This window comes from Psittacula echo, assembly GCF_963264785.1.
Source record: "Psittacula echo genome assembly, contig: SCAFFOLD_152, whole genome shotgun sequence".
NCBI classification, from domain to species: Eukaryota; Metazoa; Chordata; class Aves; order Psittaciformes; family Psittacidae; genus Psittacula; species Psittacula echo.
Window position 1 is genome coordinate 17,706 of NW_027664275.1, and position 23,253 is coordinate 40,958.

At 53.3% G+C, this 23,253-nt stretch overlaps 1 protein-coding gene across 2 annotated transcripts in view; it reads left to right on the forward strand.

Moving 5' to 3' along the window:
• ARHGEF1 (Rho guanine nucleotide exchange factor 1) overlaps window positions 1-23,017 on the forward strand; it is a 38,949-nt gene extending 15,932 nt beyond the window's left edge. Inside the window, exons 10-23 of one of the 2 annotated variants that reach the window (XM_080639737.1) lie at window positions 1,795-1,920; window positions 4,792-4,906; window positions 5,846-5,946; window positions 8,337-8,414; window positions 9,539-9,614; window positions 11,398-11,565; window positions 13,539-13,626; window positions 14,953-15,054; window positions 15,150-15,199; window positions 17,376-17,447; window positions 20,143-20,232; window positions 20,330-20,409; window positions 21,165-21,246; window positions 22,844-23,017. In XM_080639737.1, coding sequence (XP_080495863.1) covers window positions 1,795-1,920; window positions 4,792-4,906; window positions 5,846-5,946; window positions 8,337-8,414; window positions 9,539-9,614; window positions 11,398-11,565; window positions 13,539-13,626; window positions 14,953-15,054; window positions 15,150-15,199; window positions 17,376-17,447; window positions 20,143-20,232; window positions 20,330-20,409; window positions 21,165-21,239 — 1,221 coding nt within the window. In that variant the 3' untranslated portion in view covers window positions 21,240-21,246; window positions 22,844-23,017. The remainder of the gene's footprint in view (window positions 1-1,794; window positions 1,921-4,791; window positions 4,907-5,845; window positions 5,947-8,336; window positions 8,415-9,538; window positions 9,615-11,397; window positions 11,566-13,538; window positions 13,627-14,952; window positions 15,055-15,149; window positions 15,200-17,375; window positions 17,448-20,142; window positions 20,233-20,329; window positions 20,410-21,164; window positions 21,247-22,843) is intronic. The other variant, XM_080639738.1, reaches the window with a different exon arrangement.
• Window positions 23,018-23,253: the final 236 nt, after the last annotated feature.

Below are 23,253 nucleotides of genomic sequence, written 5' to 3' on the forward strand. Positions count from 1 at the left end.
GGGATGAAGGGGATGGGGTCAATGGGGATGAAGATGAGGATGATGGGGATGGGGTCAATGGGGATGAAGATGAGGATGAAGGGGATGGGGTCAATGGGGATGAAGATGAGGATGAAGGGGATGGGGATGAAGGGGATGGGGTCAATGGGGATGAAGATGAGGATGATGGGGATGGGGATGAAGGGGATGGGGTCAATGGGGATGAAGATGAGGATGATGGGGATGGGGTCAATGGGGATGAAGATGAGGATGATGGGGATGGGGTCAATGGGGATGAAGATGAGGATGATGGGGATGGGGATGAAGGGGATGGGGTCAATGAGGATGAAGATGAGGATGATGGGGATGGGGATGAAGGGGATGGGGTCAATGGGGATGAAGATGAGGATGATGGGGATGGGGATGAAGGGGATGGGGTCAATGGGGATGAAGATGAGGATGATGGGGATGGGGATGAAGGGGATGGGGTCAATGGGGATGAAGATGAGGATGAAGGGGATGGGGTCAATGGGGATGAAGATGAGGATGATGGGGATGGGGATGAAGGGGATGGGGTCAATGAGGATGAAGATGAGGATGATGGGGATGGGGATGAAGGGGATGGGGTCAATGGGGATGAAGATGAGGATGATGGGGATGGGGATGAAGGGGATGGGGTCAATGGGGATGAAGATGAGGATGATGGGGATGGGGATGAAGGGGATGGGGTCAATGGGGATGAAGATGAGGATGATGAGGATGGGCTCAATGGGGATGAAGATGAGGATGATGGGGATGGGGTCAATGGGGATGAAGATGAGGATGAAGGGGATGGGGTCAATGGGGATGAAGATGAGGATGATGGGGATGGGGTCAATGGGGATGAAGATGAGGATGATGGGGATGGGGCTCACCCATTGCCCCCCCCAGCTCTGTTCCTGGGCAGCCTCAGGCGGCGGCAGGAGGAAAGCGGCTTCGTCATCGGGGCCATCGGGGACCTGCTGCTGGCGCGGGTCAGAGCCCGCCCTTAGCGTGTGCTTAGCGTGTGCTTAGCGTGTGCTTAGCGTGTCCTTCGCCTGGCCTTAGGGTTCCGTTAGTGTGCCCTTAGCATGTTCTGTGTCCTAAATGTGTTCTTAGAATGTCCTTAGCTTCTTCTTAGCATGTTCTAAGCCTGTCCTTAGCGTGTTCTGTGTCAGTAGAGTGTTGTGTGTCCTTACCGTGTTCTAAGCATGTTTGAAACGTGTCCTAAGTGTGTCATAAGCATGTCTTAAGTGTGTCCTAAACATGTTCCAAGCATGTTATCGCGTGTTCTAAGTGCTGTCACGTGCACGAAGCATGTTATCCCATATTCCAAGCGTGTTATCCCATGTTCCAAGCATGTTACTATGCTTTTGTATCTGTTCTAAGCGTGTTTCACACGTTTCAAGCCTGTTCTCGCGGTTCTAAGCATGTTATCATGTGTTATCAAGTGTTATCACACGTTCCAAGTGCGTTATGTTGTCTCCTAAGCATGTCCTAAGCATGTTGTACGCATGTTCTAAGTGTGTTACCATGTGTTATCACATGGTCCAAGTGCGTTACTATGTGTCCTAAGCACGTGATCACGTGTTATCCCGTGTTCTAAGTGGGTTATCGTATGTTCCAAGCATGTTGGGATGTGTCCCAAGGGTGTTGTCACATGTTCCAAGCGTGTTGCCACCTGTCCTAAGCGGGTTATCGCGTGTTCTAAGCATGTTTTAAGCAGGTTATCGCATGCTGTGTTGTCACATGTCCTTAGCGTGTCCTTAGCGTGTGCTTAGCGTGTTCCGTGCTCAGTTCGAGGGCGCCGAGGGCCACTGGTTCCAGAAGATCTCGGCGCGGTTCTGCAGCCGCCAGCCCTTTGCCCTCGAGCAGCTCAAGGCCAAGCAGCGCAAGGACGCGCGCTTCAACCACCTCATCCAGGTACCCAAAACCCCCAAAATCACCCCAAAACGGCCCCAAATCACCCCCAAACCGCCCAAAAATGACCCCAAACGGCCCAAAAATGACCCCAAATGGCCCAAAAGAGCCCTAAACAGCCCCTGACCCCCAAAGCAGCGCAAGGATGCGCTCTTCAACCACCTCATGTAGGTACCGCAATCACCCCAAAACCGCCCAAAATGGCCAAAATCGTCCAAAATCTCCCCAAAAATCACCCCAAAATGGCCCAAAATGGCCAAAATATCGTCCAAAATCTCCCCAAAAATCACCCCAAAAAGGCCCAAAATACACCAAAAAGGACCCAAAATGGCCCAAACCAGCCCCAAACCCAGCCTGGGTCCCCCAAAGCATCCCAGGGATGCGCGTTTCAGCCCCATCATCCAGGTACCAGAATCCCCCCAAAACCACCCAAAATCCCCCCCAAATCCCCCAAAATGACCCAAAATCACCCAAAATAACCCAAAATGACCCCAAATCACTCAAAAATGACCCAAAATGGCCCAAACCAGCCCCAAACCCAGCCTGGGACGCTCAAAGCATCCCAGGGATGCGCGCTTCAGCCCCATCATCCGGGTACCAGAATCCCCCCAAACCACCCAAAATCCCCCCCAAATCCCCCAAAATAACCCAAAATCACCCAAAATAACCCAAAATCCCCCCAAAATGACCCAAAATCCCCCCAAAATGACCCCAAATCACCCAAAAATGACCCAAAATGGCCCAAACCCAACCCCAAACCCAGCCTGGGTCCCCCAAAGCATCCCAGGGATGCGCGCTTCAGCCCCATCATCCGGGTACCAAAATCCCCCCAAAACCACCCAAAATCCCCCAAAATGACCCCAAATCACCCAAAATAACCCAAAATCACCCAAAAATGACCCAAAATGACCCAAAATGACCCCAAATCACCCAAAAATGACCCAAAATGGCCCAGAACGACCCAAAATGGCCCAAACCCAACCCCAAACCCAGCCTGGGACCCCCAAAGCATCCCAGGGATGCGCGCTTCAGCCCCATCATCCGGGTACCAGAATCCCCCCAAAACACCCAAAATCCCCCCAAATCACCCCAAAATAACCCAAAATGACCCAAAATAACCCAAAATCCCCCCAAAATGACCCCAAATCACCCAAAAATGACCCAAAATGGCCCAAACCCAACCCCAAACCCAGCCTGGGTCCCCCAAAGCATCCCAGGGATGCGCGCTTCAGCCCCATCATCCGGGTGCCAAAATCCCCCCAAAACCCCCAAACCCCCCCCCAAATCACCCAAAATAACCCAAAATCACCCAAAATGACCCAAAATACACCAAAATGACCCCAAATCACCCAAAATAAACCCAAAATCACCCAAAATCACCCAAAATACACCAAAATGACCCCAAATCACCCAAAAATGACCCAAAATGGCCCAAACCAGCCCCAAACCCAGCCTGGGACCCCCAAAGCATCCCAGGGATGCGCGCTTCAGCCCCATCATCCGGGTACCAAAATCCCCCCAAAACCACCCAAAATCCCCCCCAAATCCCCCAAAATAACCCAAAATCACCCAAAATGACCCAAAATGACCCCAAATCACCCAAAAATGACCCAAAATGGCCCAAAACGACCCAAAATGGCCCAAACCCAGCCCCAAACCCAGCCTGGGTCCCCCAAAGCATCCCAGGGATGCGCGCTTCAGCCCCATCATCCGGGTACCAAAATCCCCCCAAAACCACCCAAAATCCCCCCCAAATCACCCAAAATAACCACCCAAAATAACCCAAAATACACCAAAATGACCCCAAATCACCCAAAAATGACCCAAAATGGCCCAAAAATGACCCAAAACAGCCCCAAACCCAGCCTGGGACGCCCAAAGCATCCCAGGGATGCGCGCTTCAGCCCCATCATCCGGGTACCAAAATCCCCCAAAACCACCCAAAATCCCCCCAAATCCCCCAAAATGACCCAAAATCACCCAAAATAACCCAAAATGACCCCAAATCACCCAAAAATGACCCAAAATGGCCCAAAACGACCCAAAATGGCCCAAACCCAACCCCAAACCCAGCCTGGGTCCCCCAAAGCATCCCAGGGATGCGCGCTTCAGCCCCATCATCCGGGTACCAAAATCCCCCCAAAACCCCAAACCCCCCCCCCCAAATCCCCCAAAATAACCCAAAATCACCCAAAATGACCCAAAATGACCCCAAATCACCCAAAAATGACCCAAAATGGCCCAAAACGACCCAAAATGGCCCAAACCCAGCCCCAAACCCAGCCTGGGTCCCCCAAAGCATCCCAGGGATGCGCGCTTCAGCCCCATCATCCGGGTACCAAAATCCCCCCAAACCACCCAAAATCCCCCCCAAATCACCCAAAATAACCCAAAATCACCCAAAATGACCCCAAATCACCCAAAAATGACCCAAAATGGCCCCAAACCCAACCCCAAACCCAGCCTGGGTCCCCCAAAGCATCCCAGGGATGCGCGCTTCAGCCCCATCATCCGGGTACCAAAATCCCCCCCAAACACCCAAAATCCCCCCCAAATCACCCAAAATAACCCAAAATCACCCAAAATGACCCAAATCACCCAAAAATGACCCAAAATGGCCCAAAACGACCCAAAATGGCCCAAACCCAACCCCAAACCCAGCCTGGGACCCCCAAAGCATCCCAGGGATGCGCGCTTCAGCCCCATCATCCGGGTACCAAAATCCCCCCAAAACCCCCAAACCCCCCCCCCCAAATCACCCCAAAATAACCCAAAATCCCCCAAAATGACCCAAAATGACCCAAAATGACCCAAATTCACCCGAAATGACCCCCAACCGGCCCCAATTCACCCGAATCTGCCCCCCTTTTGCAGGAGGCCGAGAGCCATCCCCGCTGCCGGCGCCTGCAGCTCCGGGACATCATCCCCAGCGAGATGCAGCGGCTGACCAAGTACCCGCTGCTCCTGCAGAGCATCAGTGCTTGTACCGGTGCGATCCAGCCCCGACTGACCCAAACCGGCCCCCATTCGGCCCCCAAACCGAAGCCCCCAGCCCCACCGCTGACATCCGGCCCCCCAAAATGACCCAAACCGGGCAGAATTCAACCCGAAACGGAGCCTCAAACCGCACCCCCCCCCCCCCCCCAATCCCCTGCTCCTGCAGAGCATCGGTGCTTGTACCGCTGAGATCCAGCCCCGACTGACCCAAACCGGCCCCTATTCAGCCCAAAAGCAGCCCAAACCCCCCTCTGCAACCCCATTGCCCCCCATTGCCCCCCATTGCCCCCCATTGACCCCCATTCCCCCCATTGCCCCCATTGCTCCCATTCCCCCCATTGCCCCCATTGCTCCCATTCCCCCCATTGCCCCCATTCCCCCATTCCCCCCATTGCCCCCATTGCTCCCATTGCCCCCATTGCCCCCATTGCCCCCATTACCCCCATTGCCCCCATTGCTCCCATTCCCCCCATTGCCCCCATTGCTCCCCATTGCCCCCCATTGCCCCCATTGCCCCCATTGCTCCCCATTGCCCCCATTGACCCCATTACCCCCATTGCCCCCATTGCCCCCATTGCTCCCATTGCCCCCATTGCCCCCATTGCCCCCATTACCCCCATTGCCCCCATTGCTCCCATTCCCCCATTGCCCCCATTGCTCCCCATTGCCCCCCATTGCCCCCATTGCCCCCATTGCTCCCCATTGCCCCCATTGACCCCATTACCCCCATTGCCCCCATTGCCCCCATTGCTCCCATTGCCCCCATTGCCCCCATTGCCTCCCATTGCCCCCCATTACCCCCATTGCCCCCATTGCCCCCATTACCCCATTACCCCCCATTGCCCCCATTGCCCCCCATTGCCCCATTGCCCCCCATTGCCCCCATTGCCCCCATTCCCCCATTGCCCCCATTGCCCCCATTGCCCCCCAGAGGAGCCCCAGGATCGGGCCCGCGTGGAGCAGGCGGCCGAGTGCTGCCGCCGCATCCTCGACCACGTGAACCGGGAGGTGCGGGACATGGAGAACTTCATGGTATGGACCAGTATGGACCAGTATGGACCAGTATGGGCCCAGTGCATCCCTAATGTCCCCCTTTATTTCCTAGCACCTTCCTAGTGCATCCCTTGTGGGCCTCAGTATCCCTGTAGTGACCCCCAGTGCATCCCAGTATGGGTCCAGTGCATCCCTAGTGCTCCCTGTTACCCCCAGTATACTGCCAGTGCATCCCAGTGCACCCCAGTGCATCCCTGTCCATCCCAATCCATCCCAATCCATCCCAATCCATCCCATCCATCCCCATCCATCCCCATCCATCCCAATCCATCCCCATCCATCCCCATCCATCCCAATCCATCCCAATCCATCCCAATCCATCCCAATCCATCCCCATCCATCCCCATCCATTCCCAATCCATCCCAATCCATCCCCATCCATCCCCATCCATCCCCATCCATCCCCATCCATCCCATCCATCCCCATCCATCCCCATCCATCCCAATCCCATCCCAATCCCATCCCAATCCATCCCAATCCATCCCCATCCATCCCATCCATCCCCATCCATCCCCATCCATCCCATCCATCCCATCCATCCCCATCCATCCCAATCCATCCCATCCATCCCCATCCATCCCCATCCATCCCAATCCATCCCAATCCATCCCATCCATCCCCATCCATCCCCATCCATCCCCATCCATCCCATCCATCCCCATCCATCCCATCCATCTCAATCCATCCCCATCCATCCCCATCCATGCCATCCATCCCCATCCATCCCAATCCATCCCATCCATCCCCATCCATCCCAATCCATCCCAATCCATCCCAATCCATCCCCATCCATCCCAATCCATCCCAATCCATCCCAATCCATCCTCATCCATCCCCATCCATCCCATCCATCCCCCATCCATCCCCATCCATCCCCATCCATCCCCATCCATCCCATCCATCCTAATCCATCCCCATCCATCCCAATCCATCCCCATCCATCCCCATCCATCCCATCCATCCCAATCCATCCCCATCCATCCCATCCATCCCCATCCATCCCAATCCATCCCAATCCATCCCCATCCATCCCCATCCATCCCCATCCATCCCCATCCATCCCATCCATCCCCATCCATCCCCATCCATCCCCATCCATCCCATCCATCCCCATCCATCCCATCCATCCCCATCCATCCCAATCCATCCCCATCCATCCCCATCCATCCCTATCCATCCCATCCATCCCCATCCATCCCAATCCATCCCCATCCATCCCCATCCATCCCATCCATCCCATCCATCCCCATCCATCCCAATCCATCCCCATCCATCCCCATCCATCCCCATCCATCCCCATCCATCCCATCCATCCCCATCCATCCCCATCCATCCCCATCCATCCCATCCATCCCCATCCATCCCATCCATCCCCATCCATCCCAATCCATCCCCATCCATCCCCATCCATCCCTATCCATCCCATCCATCCCCATCCATCCCAATCCATCCCCATCCATCCCCATCCATCCCATCCATCCCATCCATCCCCATCCATCCCAATCCATCCCCATCCATCCCCATCCATCCCCATCCATCCCCATCCATCCCATCCATCCCATCCATCCCATCCATCCCCATCCATCCCAATCCATCCCCATCCATCCCCATCCATCCCCATCCATCCCATCCATCCCATCCATCCCATCCATCCCCATCCATCCCATCCATCCCCATCCATCCCAATCCATCCCCATCCATCCCCATCCATCCCCATCCATCCCATCCATCCCATCCATCCCCATCCATCCCATCCATCCCATCCATCCCATCCATCCCCATCCATCCCATCCATCCCAATCCATCCCAATCCCATCCCATCCATCCCCATCCATCCCAATCCATCCCCATCCATCCCCATCCATCCCATCCATCCCAATCCATCCCAATCCCATCCCATCCATCCCCATCCATCCCATCCATCCCCATCCATCCCCATCCATCCCCATCCATCCCATCCATCCCCATCCATCCCATCCATCCCAATCCATCCCATCCATCCCATCCATCCCATCCATCCCCATCCATCCCAATCCATCCCAATCCATCCCAATCCCATCCCATCCATCCCATCCATCCCCATCCATCCCATCCATCCCCATCCATCCCCATCCATCCCCATCCATCCCATCCATCCCCATCCATCCCATCCATCCCCATCCATCCCATCCATCCCCATCCATCCCCATCCATCCCCATCCATCCCATCCCATCCATCCCCATCCATCCCCATCCATCCCATCCATCCCATCCATCCCATCCATCCCATCCATCCCCATCCATCCCCATCCATCCCATCCATCCCCATCCATCCCTATCCATCCCATCCATCCCAATCCATCCCAATCCCATCCCATTGCCCCATCAGAAGCTCAAGGATTACCAGCGCCGCCTCGATCTCTCCGGCCTCAAGCAGAGCTCGGACCCATTGCTGAGCGAGTTCAAGGTAAGAACAGCCCAAACCAGCCCAAACCAGCCCAAACCAGCCCAAACCAGCCCAAAATCACCCCAAACCAGCCCAAACCAGCCCAAACCAGCCCAAACCCAGCCCAAACCAGCCCAAACCCACCCAAACTCCCCCAAACCCCCCCAAACACCCCCCAAACGCCCCCCAAACGCCGCCAAACGCCCCCCAAACGCCCCCCAAACGCCCCCCAAACGCCCCCCAAACGCCCCCCGAACGCCCCCAAACGCCCCCAAACCAGCCCAAACGCCCCCCAAACGCCCCCCAAACGCTCCCCAAACCCCCCCAAACGCCCCCAAACGCCCCCCAAACCCCCCCAAACGCCCCCCAAACGCCCCCCAAACCCCCCCAAACGCCCCCCAAACGCTCCCCAAACCCCCCCAAACGCCCCCAAACGCTCCCCAAACCCCCCCAAACGCCCCCCAAACGCCCCCCAAACCCCCCCAAACGCCCCCCAAACGCCCCCCAAACCCCCCCAAACGCCGCCAAACGCCCCCCAAATGCCGCCAAACGCCCCCCAAACGCCCCCCAAACGCCCCCCAAACGCCTCCCAAACCCACCCCAAACGCCCCCCAAACGCCCCCCAAACGCCCCCCAAACCCCCCCAAACGCCCCCAAACGCCCCCAAACGCCCCCCAAACGCCCCCCAAATGCCCCCAAACGCCCCCCAAACGCCCCCAAACGCCCCCCAAACGCCCCCCAAATGCCCCCAAACGCCCCCCCAAACGCCCCCCAAACCCCCCCAAACGCCGCCAAACGCCCCCCAAATGCCCCCAAAATGCCCCCCAAACGCCCCCCAAACGCCCCCAAACGCCCGCCAAACGCCCCCAAACGCCCCCAAATGCCCCCCAAACGCCCCCCAAATGCCCCCAAACGCCCCCCAAACGCCCCCCAAACGCCCCCAAACGCCCCCCAAACCCCCCCAAACGCCCCCAAATGCCCCCCAAACAACCCCAAACCCCCCCAAACGCCCCCAAACGCCCCCAAACGCCCCCCGAACGCCCCCAAACGCCCCCAAATGCCCCCAAACGCCCCCAAACGCCCCCAAACGCCCCCAAACGCCCCCCAAACGCCCCCCAAACCCCCCCAACGTGAGCCCCCCCCAGGGCACCGACCTCACCAAGCGGAACCTGGTGCACGAGGGGCCCCTGAGCTGGCGCCTGAGCAGGGACAAGGCCGTGGGTAAGGGGGGGTTTTGGGGGGGTTTGGGGCATTTTGGGGGGTTTGGGGCATTTTGGGGGGTTTTAGGGGCGTTTTGGGGGGGTTTAGGGGCGTTTGGGGGGCGGTTTTTGGGTGGTTTAGGGGTGTTGTGAGGCTGTTTCTGGGTCATTGTCAGGGTGGTTTGGGTCATTTGGGGGGGGTTGGGGCATTTTGGGGCACTTTTGGGGGGGTTTGGGGGCGTTTCTGGGTCAGTTTTGGGGTGTTTCCGCCTATTTCTGGTGTGTTTCCGCCCATTTCCGGGGTGTTTCCGCCCATTTCCGAGGTGTTTTTACCCATTTCCGCGGTGTTTTCGCCCATTTCCGGGGTGTTTTTACCCATTTCCGCGGTGTTTTCGCCCATTTCCGGGGTGTTTTAACCCATTTCCGGGGTGTTTTCGCCGTTTTTGGGGGTGTTTTTACCCATTTTTGGGGTGTTTTCGCCCATTTTTGGGGTGTTTTTACCCATTTCCGAGGTGTTTTTACCCATTTCCGGGGTGTTTTCGCCCATTTTTGGGGTGTTTTTACCCATTTCCGGGGTGTTTTTACCCATTTCCGGGTGTTTTTACCCATTTCCGAGGTGTTTTTACCCATTTCCGGGGTGTTTTTACCCATTTCCGGGGTGTTTTCGCCCATTTTTGGGGTGTTTTTACCCATTTCCGGGGTGTTTTCGCCCATTTCCGAGGTGTTTTTACCCATTTCCGAGGTGTTTTTACCCATTTCCGGGGTGTTTTTACCCATTTCCGGGGTGTTTTCGCCCATTTTTGGGGTGTTTTTACCCATTTCCGGGGTGTTTTCGCCCATTTCCGAGGTGTTTTTACCCATTTCCGCGGTGTTTTCGCCCATTTTTGGGGTGTTTTCGCCCATTTCCGGGGTGTTTTCACCCATTTTTGGGGTGTTTTAACCCATTTCCGGGGTGTTTTCGCCGTTTTTGGGGGTGTTTTTACCCATTTTTGGGGTGTTTTCGCCCATTTTTGGGGTGTTTTCGCCCATTTTGGGGGTGTTTTTACCCATTTCCGGGGTGTTTTCGCCATTTTTGGGGTGTTTTTACCCATTTCCGAGGTGTTTTTACCCATTTCCGGGGTGTTTTCGCCCATTTTTGGAGTGTTTTCGCCCATTTCCGGGGTGTTTTCGCCCATTTTTGGAGTGTTTTCGCCCATTTCCGGGGTGTTTTCGCCATTTTTGGGGTGTTTTTACCCATTTCCGAGGTGTTTTTACCCATTTCCGGGGTGTTTTCGCCGGTTTTGGGGGTGTTTTTACCCGTTTTTGGGGTGTTTTCGCCCATTTTTGGGGTGTTTTTACCCATTTCCGAGGTGTTTTCGCCCATTTCCGGGGTGTTTTTACCCATTTCCGGGGTGTTTTCGCCCATTTTTGGGGTGTTTTTACCCATTTCCGGGGTGTTTTCGCCCATTTTTGGGTTGTTTTTACCCATTTCCGGGGTGTTTTTACCCATTTCCGAGGTGTTTTTACCCATTTCCGGGGTGTTTTCGCCCATTTTTGGGTTGTTTTTACCCATTTCCGGGGTGTTTTTACCCATTTCCGAGGTGTTTTTACCCATTTTTGGGGTGTTTTTACCCATTTCCGGGGTGTTTTCGCCCATTTTTGGGGTGTTTTTACCCATTTCCGGGGTGTTTTCGCCCATTTCCGGGGTGTTTTTACCCATTTTTGGGGTGTTTTTACCCATTTCCGGGGTGTTTTTACCCATTTCCGGGGTGTTTTTACCCATTTCCGGGGTGTTTTTACCCATTTCCTGCCCCGTCCCCGCCCAGAGGTGCAGGTGCTGCTGCTCGATGACCTCCTGGTGCTGCTCCAGCGCCAGGACGAGCGCTTCCTCCTGCGCTGCCACAGCCGGAGCCTGGCGCCGGCCCCCGACGGGAAGCGGCTCCTGAGCCCCGTGATCCGGCTGCGCGCGGCCATGACGCGGCTCGTGGCCACCGGTAGGGGGCGGTAAAGCAGCGGCTGCGGCGGGGCCAATAGGGGCGAGCGGGGACGGGGTGGGGTGGAAAGGGGGGGGTTTGGGGTAAACGTGGGTGATTTTGGGGTAAAAAATGGGGATTTTGGGGTAAAAGTGGGTGATTTGGGGGTAAAAAATGGTGATTTTGGGGTAAAAGTGGGTGATTTTGGGGTAAACGTGGGTGATTTTGGGGTAAAAAATGGGGATTTTGGGGTAGAAAATGGTGATTTTGGGGTAAACGTGGGTGATTTTGGGGTAAAAAATGGTGATTTTTGGGGCAAAAAATGGGGATTTTGGGGTAAAAGTGGGTGATTTGAGGGTAAAAAATGGTGATTTTGGTGTAAAAGTGGGTGATTTTGGGGTAAAAAATGGTGATTTTGGGGTAAAAGTGGGTGATTTTGGGGTAAAAAATGGTGATTTTGGGGTAAAAGTGGGTGATTTTGGGGTAAAAAATGGTGATTTTGGGGTAAAAGTGGGTGATTTTGGGGTAAAAAATGGTGATTTTGGGGTAAAAAATGGTGATTTTGGGGTAAAAGTAGGTGATTTGGGGGTAAAAAATGGTGATTTTGGGGTAAAAGTGGGTGATTTTGGGGTAAAAAATGGTGATTTTGGGGTAAAAGTGGGTGATTTTGGGGTAAAAAATGGTGATTTTGGGGTAAAAAATGGTGATTTGGGGGTAAAAGTAGGTGATTTGGGGGTAAAAAATTGTGATTTTGGGGTAAAAGTGGGTGATTTGGGGGTAAAAAATGGTGCTTTGGGGGTAAAAGTGGGTGATTTTGGGGTAAAAAATGGTGTTTTTGGGGTAAAAGTGGGTGATTTTGGGGTAAAAAATGGTGATTTTGGGGTAAAAGTGGGTGATTTTGGGGTAAAAAATGGTGTTTTTGGGGTAAAAGTGGGTGATTTTGGGGTAAAAAATTGTGATTTTGGGGTAAAAAATGGTGATTTTGGTGTAAAAGTGGGTGATTTGGGGTTAAAAAATGGGGATTTGGGGGTAAATGTGGGTGATTTTGGGGTAAAAAAAGGTGATTTTGGGGTAAAAAATAGTGATTTGGGGGTAAAAGTGGGAGATTTTGGGGTAAAAGTGGGTGATTTTGGGGTAAAAAATGGTGATTTGGGGGTAAAAGTGGGTGATTTTGGGGTAAAAAATGGTGGTTTTGGGGTAAAAGTGGGTGATTTGGGGGTAAAAAATGGTGATTTTGGTGTAAAAGTGGGTGATTTTGGGGTAAAAAATGGTGATTTTGGGGTAAAAGTGGGTGATTTTGGGGTAAAAGTGGGTGATTTTGGGATAAAAAATGGTGATTTGGGGGTAAATGTGGGTGATTTGGGGGTAAAAGGTGATTTTGGGGTAAAAAATGGTGATTTGGGGGTAAAAATAGTGATTTGGGGGTAAAAGTGGGAGATTTTGGGGTAAAAGTGGGTGATTTTGGGGTAAAAAATGGTGATTTTGGGGTAAAAGTGGGTGATTTGGGGGTAAAAAATGGTGATTTTGGGGTAAAAGTGGGTGATTTTGGGGTAAAAAATGGTGATTTTGGGGTAAAAGTGGGTGATTTTGGGGTAAAAGTGGGTGATTTTGGGGTAAAAAATGGTGATTTTGGGGTAAAAGTGGGTGATTTTGGGGTAAAAAATGGTGATTTGGGGTAAATGTGGGTGATTTTGGGGTAAAAAAAGGTGATTTTGGGGTAAAAAATAGTGATTTGGGGGTAAAAGTGGGAGATTTTGGGGTAAAAGTGGGTGATTTTGGGGTAAAAATGGTGATTTTGGGGTAAAAGTGGGTGATTTTGGTGTAAAAGTGGGTGATTTTGGGGTAAAAAATGGTGATTTTGGGGTAAAAGTGGTGGTTTCGGGGTGAAAATCGGTTATTTGGGGGGGAAAAAGGGTTATTTGGGGGTCCAAAGGGATGATTTGGGGGTCAAAAGGGGCGATTTTGGGGTAAAAAGGGTGATTTTGCCCCCCCAGACCCCAAGGCGTTTTACGTCATCATCAGCTGGGACAATGGGGCTCAGATCTACGAGCTGGGGGCACAGACGGTGGCCGAGAGGAAGAAGTGGGGCTGGGGGGGGGCCGGGGGGCTCCATTGCAGTCTATGGGGGGGTTTGGGCTGGTCCATTGTGGTCTATGGGGGGGTTTGGGCTGGTCCATTGTGGTCTATGGGGGGTTTGGGCTGGTCCATTGTGGTTTATGGGGGGTCCATTGTGTCCTATGAGTGGGTTTGGGCTGGTCCATTGTGGTCTATGGGGGGTCCATTGTGTCCTATGAGTGGGTTTGGGCTGGTCCATTGTGGTTTATGGGGGGTCCATTGTGTCCTATGAGTGGGTTTGGGCTGGTCCATTGTGGTCTATGGGGGGGTTTGGGCTGGTCCATTGTGGTCTATGGGGGGTCCATTGTGTCCTATGAGTGGGTTTGGGCTGGTCCATTGTGGTCTATGGGGGGGTTTGGGCTGGTCCATTGTGGTTTATGGGGGGTCCATTGTGTCCTATGAGGGGGTTTGGGCTGGTCCATTGTGGTTTATGGGGGGGTTTGGGCTGGTCCATTGTGGTCTATGAAGGGTCCATTGTGTCCTATGGGGGGGGTTGGGCTGTTCCATTTTCTCCTATGGGGGGCTGGGCTGTTCCATTGTCTCCTATGGGGGGGTTGGGCTGTTCCATTGTCTCCTATGGGGGGGTTGGGCTTTTCCATTGTCTCCTATGGGGGGGTTGGGCTGTTCCATTGTCTCCTATGGGGGGTTTGGGCTGTTCCATTGTCTCCTATGGGGGGGTTGGGCTTTTCCATTGTCTCCTATGGGGGGGTTGGGCTGTTCCATTGTCTCCTATGGGGGGGTTGGGCTGTTCCATTGTCTCCTATGGGGGGGTTGGGCTTTTCCATTGTCTCCTATGGGGGGGTTGGGCTGTTCCATTGTCTCCTATGGGGGGTTTGGGCTGTTCCATTGTCTCCTATGGGGGGTTTGGCTGTTCCATTGTCTCCTATGGGGGGGGTTGGGCTGTTCCATTGTCTCCTATGGGGGGGTTGGGCTTTTCCATTGTCTCCTATGGGGGGGTTGGGCTGTTCCATTGTCTCCTATGGGGGGGTTGGGCTGTTCCATTGTCTCCTATGGGGGGGGTTGGGCTGTTCCATTGTCTCCTATGGGGGGGTTGGGCTTTTCCATTGTCTCCTATGGGGGGGTTGGGCTTTTCCATTGTCTCCTATGGGGGGGTTGGGCTGTTCCATTGTCTCCTATGGGGGGGTTGGGCTTTTCCATTGTCTCCTATGGGGGGGTTGGGCTTTTCCATTGTCTCCTATGGGGGGGTTGGGCTTTTCCATTGTCTCCTATGGGGGGGTTGGGCTGTTCCATTGTCTCCTATGGGGGGGGGTCTCACCCTCTGCCCCCCCCCAGCTGGTGTGACCTCATCAATGAGACCGCCGGAGCCCTCCCCCTCCCCGGCACCCACCGTGGGAAAGGGGGGAGGGGGGGGGGCCCCACCCCCACCCCGCTCGAGTGAGTCTGGGGGGATTTTGGGGTAAAAAAGGGGGATTTTGGGGTCCGGGGGGGGGGGTTTCTTCTTTGACCCCCCCCTTTCTCCCCCCGCCCAGCAGTTACAGGGAGGCAGAGAATGGGGGCAGCCCAAAGGAGGCAATGGAGGGTGAGTGGGGTCTATGGGGCTCTATGGGGCTCTATGAGGTCTCTATGGGTCTCTATGGGGTCTCTATGGGGTCTCTATGGGGTCTCTATGGGGTCTCTATGGGTCTCTATGGGGTCTCTATGGGGTCTCTATGGGTCTCTACGGGGTCTCTATGGGTCCCTATGGGTCCCTATGGGGTCTCTATGGGTCTCTATGGGGTCTCTATGGGTCCCTATGGGTCCCTATGGGGTCTCTATGGGTCTCTATGGGTCTCTATGGGTCCCTATGGTGTCTCTATGGGTCTCTATGTGTCCCTATGGGTCTCTATGGGGTCTCTATGGGTCCCTATGGGTCCCTATGGGGTCCCTATCGGTCTCTATGGGTCCCTATGGGTCTCTATGGGGTCTCTATGGGTCCCTATGGGTCCCTATGGGGTCTCTATGGGTCTCTATGGGTCTCTATGGGGTCTCTATGGGTTTCTATGGGGTCTCTATGGGTCCCTATGGGTCCCTATGGGGTCTCTATGGGTCTCTATGGGTCTCTATGGGTCCCTATGGTGTCTCTATGGGTCTCTATATGTCCCTATGGGTCTCTATGGGGTCTCTATGGGTCCCTCTGGGTCCCTATGGGGTCCCTATGGGTCTCTATGGGTCCCTATGGGTCTCTATGGGGTCTCTATGGGTCCCTATGGGTCCCTATGGGGTCTCTATGGGGCTCTATGGGTCCCTATGGGTCTCTATGGGTCTCTATGGGGTCTCTATGGGTCTCTATGGCGTCTCTATGGGGTCCCTATGGGTCTCTGTGGGTCCCTATGGGTCTCTATGGGGTCTCTATGGGTCTCTATGGGGTCTCTATGGGGTCTCTATGGGTCCTTATGGGTCCCTATGGTGTCTCTATGGGTCTCTATGGTGTCTCTATGGTTCTCTATGGGTCCCTATGGGTCCCTATGGTGTCTCTATGGGGTCTCTATGGGGTCCCTATGGGTCTGTATGGGGTCTCTATGGGTCTCTATGGTGTCTCTATGGGTCTCTATGGGGTCTCTATGGTGTCTCTATGGGTCTCTATGGGTCTCTATGGGGTCTCTATGGGTCCCTATTGTGTGTCTATGGGTCTCTATGGGTCCCTATGGTGTCTCTATCGGGTCTCTATGGGTCTCTATGGGTCCCTATGGGTCTCTATGGGGTCTCTATGGGTCTCTATGGGTCCCTATGGGGTCCCTATGGGTCTCTATGGGTCCCTATGGTGTCTCTATGGGGTCTCTATGGGTCCCTATGGGGTCCCTATGGGTCTCTATGGGTCTCTATGGGTCCCTATGGGTCTCTATGGGGTCTCTATGGTTCTCTATGGGGTCCCTATGGTGTCTCTATGGGGCTCTATGGGTCCCTATGGGTCTCTATGGGTCTCTATGGGGTCTCTATGGGTCTCTATGGCGTCTCTATGGGGTCCCTATGGGTCTCTGTGGGTCCCTATGGGTCTCTATGGGGTCTCTATGGGTCTCTATGGGGTCTCTATGGGGTCTCTATGGGGTCTCTATGGGTCCTTATGGGTCCCTATGGTGTCTCTATGGGGTCTCTATGGGGTCTCTATGGTTCTCTATGGGTCCCTATGGGTCCCTATGGTGTCTCTATGGGGTCTCTATGGGGTCCCTATGGGTCTGTATGGGGTCTCTATGGGTCTCTATGGGGTCCCTATGGGTCTCTATGGGGTCTCTATGGGTCCCTATGGTGTCTCTATGGGTCTCTATGGGTCCCTATGGGTCTCTATGGGTCCCTATGGTGTCTCTATCGGGTCTCTATGGGTCCCTATGGGTCCCTTTGGGGTCTCTATGATTCCCTATGGGTCTCTCTGGGTTCCTATGGGTCCCTATGGGTCTCTATGGGGTCTCTATGGGTCCCTATGGTGTCTCTATGGGTCTCTATGGGTCTCTATGGGGTCTCTATGGGTCCCTATGGGTCCCTATGGGGTCCCTATGGGTCTCTATGGGTCTCTATGGGTCTCTATGGGGTCTCTATGGGTCCCTATGAGGTCCCTATGGGTCCCTATGGGTCTCTATGGGGTCCCTATGGGTCCCTATGGGTCTCTATGGGGTCTCTATGGTGTCCCTATGGGTCTCTATGGGGTCCCTATGGGTCTCTATGGGGTCTCTATGGGGCTCTATGGGGTCCCTATGGGTCCCTATGGGTCTCTGCCCCCCCAGAGGTGCCGGTGCTGGGCAGAGCCCCCCCCTTGCCCGGGGAGGGGGGGCTGGCGGCTGCTGCGCTGCAGAGAGGTGAGAGCCCCGAAACCGCCTGGAACTGCCCCAAACCAGCCCCAGACCCCCCCAGACCCAGGCTGAGCTCCCTATGCAGACCCCATACACCCCATATCCCCCTATGGATCCCCTATGTGTGCCCTATACGGCCCCTATATAGCCCTATGTGTGCCTGTATTGCCCCATATCCGCCCTCTATACATACAGTTCTATACCCACTGTATCCCTTATATATCAGTATATACCCTCTGTATTCTCTATATAGCTCCTATATCCCTATATAGATCTCTAAATACAGTCTATATACTCCTATGTATCTCTATGTTTTGTTCTATATGCACTTATATACTCCGTATATACCCACTGTATACCCTTATATACTATATATAATATAGTATATATAATATATAATAATATATACTATATATAATATATAGTGTAATATATATAATATATAATATATATAATATATAGTGTAATATATATAATATATACTATATATAATATATAGTGTAATATATATAATATATAATATATATAATATATAGTGTAATATATATAATATATACTATATATAATATATAGTGTAATATATATAATATATAATATATATAATATATAGTGTAATATATATAAAATATACTATATATAATATATAGTGTAATATATATAATATATACTATATATAATATATAGTGTAATATATATAATATATACTATATATAATATATAGTGTAATATATATAATATATAATATATATAATATATAGTGTAATATATATAATATATACTATATATAATATATAGTGTAATATATAATATATAATATATATAATATATAGTGTAATATATATAATATATACTATATATAATATATAGTATAATATATATAATATATAGTATAATATATACAATCTATAATATGTATAATATATAGTATAACGTATATATACTATATACTTATATACTATATTAGTATACTGCTATATACCCCGTATATACCCTTATATACCGTTGTATACTGCTCTATACCCCATATATACCTACTATACACCCTTATATACCCATATGTACTCCTGTATACCCACTGTATAGCCTTATATAGCCCTATATAGCTGCTGTATACCCACTATATACTCCTATGTACTTGTGTAGGACCTTTACGTACTCTTACATACCTTTATATGCACCCTATATACCATTATGGACTCCCATATACCCCCATATACCCCTATATACCCCTTATATACACCTTATATTCCCCCATATCTCCACTATATATGCCCCCATATACCTGATATATCCCCCCTTTCCTCCTATATCCCCCTATATACCCCCATATACGCCCTACATACTCCACATATACCCCCATATACCCCTATATACCCCCATATCCCCCCTCTAGACCCCTGTGCAACCCATCTTTATCCCTATATACCCCCTATATACTCTCCATATCCCCCCATAAACTCCCGTATCTCCCTATAGACCCCATATCCTGCCATATCTCCCCTATTCACCCTGTATATCCCCCCTATATAACCCCTATATAACCCTATATGACCCTTATATAACCCCTATATGACCCCTATATAACCCTTATATAACTGTTATATGACCCCATATGACCCCTATATAACCTCTAAATGACCCCGTATGACCGCTATAGAACCCCTATGTGACCCCTATATGACCCCTATATAACTCCTATATAATCCCTATATGACCTCTGTATGACCCCTATATAACCCCTATATGACCCCATATAACCCCTAAATGACTCCTATATGACCCCTGTTTGACCCCTGTTTGACCCCTGTATGACCCCTATATGACCCCTGTATAACCCCTATATGACCTCTGTTTGACCCCTGTATGACCCCTATATAACCCCTATATAACCCCTATATGACCTCTGTTTGACCCTTGTTTGACCCCTGTATGACCCCTATATAACCCCTAAATGACCCCTATATGACCCCTGTTTGACCCCTGTTTGACCCCTGTATGACCCCTATATAACCCCTGAATGACCCCTATATGACCCCTGTTTGACCCGTTTGACCCCTGTATGACCCCTATATAACCCCTATATGACCTCTGTTTGACCCCTGTTTGACCCCTGTATGACCCCTATATAACCCCTATATGACCCCTGTTTGACCCCTGTATGACCCCTATATGACCCCTATATGACCTCTGTATGACCCCTATATAACCCCTATATGACCCGTTTGACCCCTGTATGACCCCTATATAACCCCTATATGACCCCTGTTTGACCCCTGTATGACCCCTATATGACCCCTATATGACCTCTGTATGACCCCTATATAACCCCTATATGACCCGTTTGACCCCTATATGACCCCTATATAACCCCTATATGACCTCTGTTTGACCCCTGTATGACCCCTATATGACCCCTGTTTGACCCCTCTTTGACCCCTGTATGACCCCTATATAACCCCTACATGACCCCTATATAACCCCTATATGACCCCTGTATGACCCCTGTTTGACCCCTGTATGACCCCTATATGACCCCTGTTTGACCCCTCTTTGACCCCTGTATGACCCCTATATAACCCCTACATGACCCCTATATAACCCCTATATGACCCCTGTATGACCCCTGTTTGACCCCTGTATGACCCCTATATGACCCCTGTTTGACCCCTCTTTGACCCCTGTATGACCCCTCCCCCCCCAGTGGCGGCTCTGAAGCGGCTCCTCCCCTCCCCCCTCCCCGCCCCGGCGCCGCCGCGGGACCAGAGCGAGGCTCCCGATGGGGGAGGGGCAGGTACGGAGCGGGGGGGGGAGGGGCGGGAAGGGGGAGGGGCCCCTCCCCCCATCGCTCATTGCCCCTCCCCCCTCCCCCCCCCCCGCTCCCCACTTAGGGGTCACGGAGGCCCCCCCCCATGCGGCCGGGGTGGGGGAGGAGCTGCAGGGCCTGGAGGAGGCGCTGCTGAGGCTGAAGGTGGGGCTGGGACCCATAAGTGTGGGGCTGGGAGCCATAAGTGTGGGGCTGGGAGCCATAGAGAGGGGCTGGGAGCCATAAGTGTGGGGCTGGGAGCCATAGAGAGGGGCTGGGACCCATAAGTGTGGGGCTGGGAGCCATAAGTGTGGGGCTGGGACCCATAAGTGTGGGGCTGGGACCCATAGAGAGGGGCTGGGACCCATAAGTGTGGGGCTGGGACCCATAAGTGTGGGGCTGGGAGCCATAAGTGTGGGGCTGGGAGCCATAGAGAGGGGCTGGGACCCATAAGTGTGGGGCTGGGACCCATAAGTGTGGGGCTGGGAGCCATAAGTGTGGGGCTGGGAGCCATAAGTGTGGGGCGGGACCCATAAGTGTGGGGCTGGGACCCATAAGTGTGGGGCTGGGAGCCATAGAGAGGGGCTGGGACCCATAAGTGTGGGGCTGGGACCCATAAGTGTGGGGCTGGGAGCCATAAGTGTGGGGCGGGACCCATAAGTGTGGGGCTGGGACCCATAAGTGTGGGGCTGGGAGCCATAGAGAGGGGCTGGGACCCATAAGTGTGGGGCTGGGAGCCATAGAGAGGGGCTGGGACCCATAAGTGTGGGGCTGGGAGCCATTGAGAGGGGCTGGGAGCCATAGAGAGGGGCTGGGACCCATAAGTGTGGGGCTGGGACCCATAAGTGTGAGGCTGGGACCCGCTATGGGGCTGCCCATGACCCGCTATGGGTCCGCCCCCCCGCTATGGGGCGCTGCAGGAGCTGGAGGAGAGCTTCTGGCAGCTCCAACAGGCGCTGGGCAAGCGCGGCCCCACGGGAGCCGGGTACACGTGAGGGGCAGGTAGGGGGCGCTGTGGGGCTCGTCTCTATGGGGCTCTATGGGGCTCTATGGGTCTCTATGAGGTCTCTATGGGTCTCTATGGGGCTCTATGGGCTCTATGGGTCTCTATGGGTCTCTATGGGGCTCTATGGGGCTCTATGGGCTCTATGGGTCTCTATGAGGTCTCTATGGGTCTCTATGGGGCTCTATGGGTCTCTATGGGCTCTATGGGTCTCTATGAGGTCTCTATGGGTCTCTATGGGTCTCTATGGGTCTCTATGGGGCTCTATGGGCTCTATGGGTCTCTATGAGGTCTCTATGGGTCTCTATGGGGCTCTATGGGTCTCTATGGGGTCTCTATGGGGTCCCTATGGGTCTCTATGGGTCTCTATGGGGTCTCTATGGGGTCCCTATGGGGTCTCTATGGGGCTCTATGGGGCTCTATGGGGTCTCTATGGGGCTCTATGGGGCTCTATGGGTCTCTATGGGGCTCTATGGGGTCTATGGGGTCTCTATGGGGCTCTATGGGGCCTATGGGGTCTCTATGGGGCTCTATGGGGTCTCTATGGGGTCTCTATGGGGCTCTATGGGGTCTCTATGGGTCTCTATGAGGTCTATGGGTCTCTATGGGGCTCCATGGGGGCTCTATGGGGTCTCTGTGGGGCTCTATGGGGTCTCTATAGGGTCTCTATGGGGCTCTATGGGGCTCTATGGGCTCTATGGGGCTCTATGGGTCTCTATGAGGTCTCTATGGGTCTCTATGGGGCTCTATGGGGCTCTATGGGCTCTATGGGGTCTCTGTGGGCCTCTATGGGGTCTCTATGGGGTCCCTATGGGTCTCTATGGGTCTCTATGGGGTCTCTATGGGGTCCCTATGGGGTCTCTATGGGGCTCTATGGGGCTCTATGGGGTCTCTATGGGGCTCTATGGGGCTCTATGGGTCTCTATGGGGCTCTATGGGGTCTATGGGGTCTCTATGGGTCTCTATGGGGTCTCTATGGGGCTCTATGGGGCTCTATGGGGTCTCTATGGGGCTCTATGGGGTCTCTATGAGGCTCTATGGGGACTCTATGGGGTCTCTGTGGGGCTCTATGGGGTCTCTATAGGGTCTCTATGGGGCTCTATGGGGTCTCTGTGGGTCTCTATGGGGTCTCTATGGGTCTCTATGGGGCTCTATGGGGCTCTATGGGTTCTATGGGGCTCTATGGGGCTCTATGGGGCTCTATGGGGTCTCTGTGGGTCTCTATGGGGTCTCTATGGGGCTCTATGGGTCTCTATGGGTCTCTATGGGGTCTCTATGGGGTCTCTATGGGGCTCTATGGGGTCTCTATGGGGCTCTATGGGGTCTATGGGGTCTCTATGGGGTCTCTGTGGGTCTCTATGGGGTCTCTATGGGGCTCTATGGGTCTCTATGGGGCTCTATGGAGTCTCTATGGGGTCTCTATGGGTCTCTATGGGTCTCTATGGGGCTCTATGGAGTCTCTATGGGGTCTCTATGGGTCTCTATGGGTCTCTATGGGGCTCTATGGAGTCTCTATGGGGTCTCTATGGGTCTCTATGGGGCTCTGTGGGGTCTCTATGGGGCTCTATGGGTCCCATCACCCCCTCTCTCCCCTAGGCCCTTTCCAGTGCACCCGGACCCCCCCTCCCCATCGCAGTGGTTCAGCCCCCCCCACGCTTGTGCCTTATATAGGGACCCCCCCAATCTATGGGGCTGGGGGGGGGTCCCCCCCCAGAGCTATGGGGCAGCTTTAGGGACCCCCCCCATATGGGGGGGAGGAGTTTGGGTGGAAAACCCCAAGAATTGGGAAAAACCCCAATAAAAATTGATGCTTTTGCCCCACGGAGCCCCCATTTATGGGACCCCCCTATATTGGGGTCCCCCCCCTATATAATGGGCTCCCCCTATCCCCCCCCCATACTTGGACCATTCCATCCCCCCCATATATTGAGGCTCCCCCCCATATAATGGGGTCCCCCCCCCATATAATGGGTTTCCTCCCTATATATTGGGGTCCACCCCCTCTA